At 23.4% G+C, this 7216-nt stretch overlaps 1 protein-coding gene across 1 annotated transcript; it reads left to right on the top strand.

Annotated features, from left to right (window-relative positions):
• Positions 1-796: 796 nt before the first annotated feature.
• Positions 797-5537, top strand: LOC101500499 (homeotic protein knotted-1-like). The gene is made up of 3 exons (XM_004512716.4): positions 797-1384; positions 2141-2248; positions 5193-5537. The coding sequence occupies exons 1-3, from the start codon at positions 1196-1198 to the stop codon at positions 5376-5378; spliced, it is 483 nt and encodes a 160-aa protein (XP_004512773.1). The 5' UTR covers positions 797-1195; the 3' UTR covers positions 5379-5537.
• Positions 5538-7216: the final 1679 nt, after the last annotated feature.

Below are 7216 nucleotides of genomic sequence, written 5' to 3'. Positions count from 1 at the left end.
GAAATTGGAATAGGAAGAAGGAACCAAATGTGAACAGTTTCGTTTTTGTCTGTTCTCGGTTGGGGCTAAGGGAAGAGAATGAAATGTATGAGTTGGCCATTTAGTCATACCACTTAAAATTCTAAAATCACACATAAACATGTTTTTGTTACTCATTTTTATCTTTATATATATATTTTTTAATTAATTAATTTAATCAGAAATATATTTTTTGTTAATTAATTTAATTCATAAAATTATTAAATATATATATTTTAAATTCTAACATGGACCATAATCTACCATGACCTAATTTTTAAAAATATTTAAAACTTTAAGGATAATAGACATTGTCTCTTAAATGTAGATATTAATAATCGTTTTTATTTTTATGACTGTAATAATGACTTAAGTCATACCTGTTCGATTAACATTCCAAAAAAATAAATATATATTTTGTATTAAATTAACATCAATTAAATAAAAAACTATTATTTTTAAATAGTATTATCAATCATTGTTAAAATTTTCAATAATTTTTAAATAATGGTCCACGATTGATCATTTATAAAGATGTACACCAAATAATTCTCATATTTTTTTCTCCGTCAATTTAATTCACAAAATTTATAATATATATATATAACAATGTATTTTTAATTTTAATACATATGTAGATTATAATGACAAAGTTTCATACATTCAAAAGACCAAATCAGTTTTTTATATTTAAAAAAAAAATTGAAAAAAAAATAGAAATAAAAATAAAAGGACACAGAACTTGGTATGTAATGCAAAGAAGCAGTGTACTAACAAAAGGGTCACCCCATTGCTCGAGAAAACTTTGAAGTGTTGCTTTCATCAGTGGAAAAAGACAGTGAAATAGAGGAAACAAAAAGGCTACACCCCCCCTTACACCCCCCACACACACACATTTCAATTTTTTTCATTCATGTTTCTGAATTTTTTTTTCTTTCTTTCTGACTGATTCTTATTATTATTACCACGTATGCATGCAAGGGTCATTCAATTTGTTTGATTACTTCCAAAAGTAGGAGAATCTCAATCTCACTGATCTTAGTCTTATCATATAGTACAATTTATATGTTTTATTTATATTTATTTATTTTTCATATCTTAGATAAATAGTATATATGAGCAGTGTTATATATGTGGTATATCAAAGGTTTATTTTCATATCTACTCAAATATAGATATGGAATCTAAGAGGAATAGTTTTGATGATGGTGATAACAAGTACAAAGAACATCAACAACAAGAATTTGAACAAGAACAAGAAGGTGGTGTTCATCCTGAAGAGGAAAATAATGAGATTCTTAAAAGAAGAATCTCTTCTCATCCTCTTTATCAATTTCTTGTTGAAGCTCACTTGGATTGTTTGAAGGTCTATAAATCTCTCTCTCTCTCTCTTTCTCTTTCTCTTTCTTTCTCTCATATGATCATAGTGAACATTAATTTTTACTATAATTTATTTAACTTATTCTTAATTAAAGTGTGGTTTAAATTATTTAATATATGTGAATGTGATAAAGATATATAAAAATTATGTCTTTAGTTTGATTATCTCACTTTTTTTTTTTCTCTTATAGAAAAGAACATTCATTGTTTTGTAAACTTGTTGAATATATTAAATAACGGAAGAAAAAAAAAGAAGGAAAAAAAAATTGTCCTACAAATTTAATTTTCTATACTAAATATAGTGGTAAGAAATCACATTTATTGATATATGAAGAGATAAAAAAAAAAAAAAAAAAAACAATCTGGTCATGCTTTTTTTGATGTATTTTAGTTGTATATAAAAGTTAAAGGATTAAATTTGATCAAAGAACAATCAAAACTTAAAAACCTAGATTTACTCCTCAAATTCAACCTTTTTAGTTGTAATAACTTAGAATTTGATAACCAAGAGCTTGTTTATTAATTAAAGCATTAATAGCCTCTTATGATAAAATTAACTTTTTGGTGCACTATATATAAACACAAGATATCATGGTTAAAAAAACAAGAGATTCATTAATTCATTTATTATTATTTTTTTCTATAAATTTTATTCGATAATTTATTTAATTTAAGCATGTGAAACATTTGAAGATTCATAGTGTAATTAACTAATCAATTGTTTGTTCTTTATCTTTTTCAGGTTGCTGACATTTCTAACTTGGAGATAGAGCTAAAGAAAAATCAAAAGCAAGCAATGAAGAAACAAAACTTGGATTTGTTCAGCCAAAGTGAGCTTGATCTCTTCATGGTAATACTTTTTTTCTTTCCATTCTCTATCTTTTTCTATCTTGACACAAACACCAATGAATTTGAAGGTTTTTAGAGAATATATTATTATAGGAGAAAGCTAAGATGGACTTTTTTATACATGGTTTAAAAAATATTAATCAAATTTTTACAACAATAGATGATATTTTTCAAAATTATTTCTTCTGTTTTATAATAAGTAATTTATTTGATCATTTCATAAAAATTAAAAAACATATTTAAATTAAATAGAGTTTTTATTATATTATTTTTATCAATTATTGATGTATTTAATATTATCATTAATACAAAGTAAAACATAGTATAATGAGAGTGATACATATAATATTACATTAAAAATTGAAAAAATCATCCATTTTAGAATTTTTTTATTTACAAACGAATGGCTCATTGTAAGATTCAGAAAGTATAAGTTATGATATTTTTTATATTTACAGTTTAGACGTTCACTCGATTAATGTTAATTTGATATAAATAAAGAAAAATAAAAAATCACTTTAAAACTCGTTAACTCGTCAAATTAATATCAATCAGATCATCATTCTAGTAATACCATTAAAGATAATTATTAACGCATACTTTCAATAAATAGCATTGATTATTATTAAAATAACAAATGAGTTTTAAATGTTACTTAAAGAGAATTTGCCTATAATAATAGGATATGTAAAAATGTTGGGGATGGAAGAGTAAGTAGTGAAAAGTGAGTGAAATTAACATGACAGGTGACATAATATGGGAAATTAAATCTGTTGTTATTCCATTGATGGATAGTTTCATTTGATGGTTGGCTAAAGCATGTGCATAGTAATTGAAAGAGACAATACACTGACTGAGAAAAATATGAGCATAGTATTTTGTTCCAATTCCATGACTGTGACATTTTTCCTATCTGTATCTGTGTTTGTGCATGCCTATAATATATTGTTAATTAGTCTTCTCATCATATATACCATATCATGTCTTTTCACATTTACTTTTGGCCGCAAAGTAATTACTTAGACATATATATATACATAAATGCTTCTTTAATAAATTCTCTATAAAGAAAAAGTCTAGCTGGTTAATGATACTTTTTCTTATGTTTTTTATCCTATGGTCATTATTATAAAAAATTTCAAGTTCATTAGTATATACTTTATTTAATTTTAAAATATTTAATGTAAATAATTGAATGTTTTTTTTATTGTCTTTTTAGTTATATTTGAATTAAGATTTTTAGCTACGATGAAAGACACTTTTACTAGTTTACTTAGTGCTATTAATTGGATCGTTGAATGTTTGATATTAAAAATAATTAATTTAATATATTTTATTTATGTTTTATATAAAATGTAAAAAATTTATTGTACTTAATTGAATTTTTTAATAATTATTTTCTTTATAATAATAGCTAATGTTGAGTTTAATGGATATTTATTATGTATAATTTTACACAAATATCTAATAAAAATTTATAATTTAGTGAAACAAATCTATTTAAAAATAACTGCAAAATACTATAAAAAAAATTATTATACGTAATAGCCTCTAATATATTAATTGCAATATATTTAGTTGATATGATATGACTTTTACTAAATGATATCACTTTACTTTTTATTTACTTAGCTGTGGTTTTTAAGCCAAATATGAACATTTTCTTGTTTTAAAATCCAAACATGGCATTTTTACTTTTTTTAACTAGTTTTTAGTTTAGTTGATTTTTATGTCTAATTCTAAAAGGATGTATCATATATATATATATATATATATATATATATATATATATAAAGGTTAATTAATATATAAAAAAAATTAGTGTTAAAGCTAGTGATAACTATCAACTATTTCAAAAGGGAGTTCTAACATCAGATTTTCAGAAAAGTGTTGTTATTCCTGAGACATTGTGTTTTTCAGAATCTACACTTTTTGAAACAAATAGTACTATCACTAATTCACTATCTTATAATAAAACTTTAACTAGACAGTATCATATCACTTTAAATTTCTCATTTTTGAACTCATTAGATCCAACACAACAACTTTTATGATTTTTGAAACAATTGAGCTCCAAAATTCCTTCTAATATGGACTTTCAAAACAATAAAATTGTATTGTCTCTATTTTATTGACTAAATCATAGGAATTAAAAAAATTAGTTATAGTTTTAAATATTTTATTTTTAATTTGAATTATTTCACTAGTTTATCATTTATAATAGATAATTAATTTATATTTTTATTATAATATTTATTACAAATTGAATAAAAAGAAAACAAAATTAGGGTAAATTAGTAAATAAATAATTAATACAATTGAAAAATAGAAAAATATCAAAATAGTCTTATATTTAAAGATAAAGATAGTACCAATTATTTATTTTCTACGCCTTTTATAATATTCATTGCTATCCAAAAACACAAATAAATTTTGAGCATTCACAAGTTGACACGTTAAACAATCTCATTCATCTGATAAAATTTGTTCAATTTACCTAAATCATCAGATTTTCATCCAATGATTATAATTAGTTTTAACTAGATCGAATGATTCTTATGACTATTAAAAATATAAGTCTCAAAAACACCAACATTAAAATAATTCAACTATAGGTCTATATATAGTACTCCCTCTCTCACAATAACCATCACATTTGTAGAAACTAAAGTTGTTTAAAAAATATTGTCATTTTTAGTTTCTAATGCAACTTTAATTATATTTTTTCAATTGTATTTTTTAATTAATACTATGTGCATCATTTTTAAATTAATATTCTCTATTTTACATTATGATGATACAAATACACACCAATGGTTACTAAGGATAATAGAGTCAAAAATGAAATTGTGCGACAGTAATTTTAAGACAAATGAAGTATAGTTTATGATATATATTTGTAAAGAGAATTGATTGGTGTTTTTTTTATCTAACAAAATTTATAGGAAGCTTATTGCTTGGCTCTTAGTAAGCTAAAAGAAGCAATGGAGGAACCACAACAAAATTCAATGGCTTTCATAAACAATATGCATTCACAACTTAGGGAGCTAAGTAAAGCAACTACACCTTCATCTTCTGAACAAGCTGCATCTTCAAGTGAGTGCACATTTAGAAGAAACCCAACAATTTAGTGGTTGCACTTCATTTTCAGTGTGGCAATTAATGCATATGTAATATCTCAAGCTAGGTTTAATGAATTAATTAAGGCTTCAATACTTATTATGAAATTGTTAAGTCCATGTTTGAAATGTTAAGTAATTATTATATTATTGTTATTATTTTGACGTCAATGATAATTTCATTAGAGAAAGTTGAACAACAAAATAGAAGTCAAGACAATAAAAAAGTTTAACAATATTAACGGTTTTTAGTGAATTAATAATGTGAAAAGACAACAAATAATTTTTAATGAAAATTTTTAAGAAAATAAAAAGATAAAAATAAAAATAGGAAATATTTTCACATAGTAAATAATGCTTAGTTTATTTTAATAAAATTTTACTATGTTGATTATGATTTTTGGAGGGGGAAAATGTTTAAGTTAGACAACAACTTTTATATATAAATGACCTAAGTGAGAAAAAAGAAGATAAAAAACAAATGTGTCACAACTAAACAAGATAAAATAACCTCATGTTCTAGGATTGGATTTTATATTATTTTTAGTATTTTATTATTATTATTTGTTTATGATTTAGGATAGAGTATATATATATTTCTATAAATAAGAATTAATATTGAATCTAATGTACAAATTTATTATTCAATACTTTTCATTCTATTGGAAGTGGTTTCTCCTTCTCTATTTCTTTATGACTCTATTTGTTATAAAATATAATTTTTGTTAGTGTTACTTACCTTAGGTAAATAAGTTGCTTAGGAAGTTAAGGAGTTAATTAACACAATTAGTTCTATAAATAGAATTATTCATAGTATAATTCACATATTATCAGTTATAAGGTTATTTTCAAAATCTTATGTTCTTTATTTTTTATATATACATATGATTTAAAACCATAGAATCTTCTCATTACTCACACTCTTGATAACAAATTATTAATTTGTGAGTGAATTATGTGAATATGGTTGATTACCACATCACCGTTCAAAGGACATAGTGGCACTACTAGAAAAAAACGCTTTTAGAGACCAATTTTTCGGTCATTAAATGAAGAAAATCAGTCACTAAATCCAATAGCGACCGATTTAGCGACCAATTTAAATCGGTAGGTAAACTGCTAGTCGCTAGCTGTTGCGACCAATTTAAATCGGTAGGTAAATTAAGCGACCAATTTAAATCGATCGGTAGATAAATTTAGCGACCATGGTATATAAAAATTATTGGAGAGTTGATGACCTATTTGCTGAGATGATTTGCAAGTTGCATAGATGTCTAGAGTTGGTCTTCAATATGTGTTGATAGATCAATAATATAGAATCTAATTTTTTTTTAAGAGTGCTATAGACCTTAAAAAATACTAAGAGAAAAAGTCTTATTCTGCACTATAGTCTGGAAACAAAAAATCCATAATATAAAAACATAATCATACTTTAGGAAAAAAAGAATAGATATTTTTTACCAAAAAAATATTAAAAGAGAAATAGAATCAAATTTTTTATGTTAGTGATGTTATTTACATTTTTTTGTTGCTTCTTTATTTAATTTATTAATATTATTTACAAGTTTTTTATGTTATTTACAAGTTAAAGAAAAAATTATATTTTTTAAGCTTTTAGTGCTTCTTCGTATTAGGATTAGAATATATTAGATCATTCGATAGAAGTCTATGATTCGACCTATTAAAAGTTTGATTCAGCATAGTCCGTTTAATAAAAATATTAAATTTAAACTTTTTTTAAAAAAAACTTATCTATTTAAATATACCAGATTCAAACTCTCTAAAAAATTATTATACCTAATAGACCAACCGTGTATATATATATATATATATATATATATATATATATA

The sequence above is a fragment of the Cicer arietinum genome, chromosome 8 (genome assembly GCF_000331145.2).
Source record: "Cicer arietinum cultivar CDC Frontier isolate Library 1 chromosome 8, Cicar.CDCFrontier_v2.0, whole genome shotgun sequence".
In the NCBI taxonomy this organism is placed as follows: domain Eukaryota; kingdom Viridiplantae; phylum Streptophyta; class Magnoliopsida; order Fabales; family Fabaceae; genus Cicer; species Cicer arietinum.
The sequence above is the reverse complement of the archived record's forward strand: the minus strand, read 5'-3'. Positions and strand labels throughout refer to the sequence as shown.

What these genes read in the sequence shown, in the direction of transcription:
- LOC101500499 (XM_004512716.4), top strand. Translation starts at nt 1,196, where the DNA reads ATGGAATCTAAGAGGAATAGTTTTGATGATGGTGATAACAAGTACAAA. An exon ending in CTCACTTGGATTGTTTGAAG is followed by an intron (nt 1,385 to 2,140) that starts GTCTATAAATCT and finishes TATCTTTTTCAG; the next exon opens with GTTGCTGACATTTCTAACTT. An exon ending in GTGAGCTTGATCTCTTCATG is followed by an intron (nt 2,249 to 5,192) that starts GTAATACTTTTT and finishes CAAAATTTATAG; the next exon opens with GAAGCTTATTGCTTGGCTCT.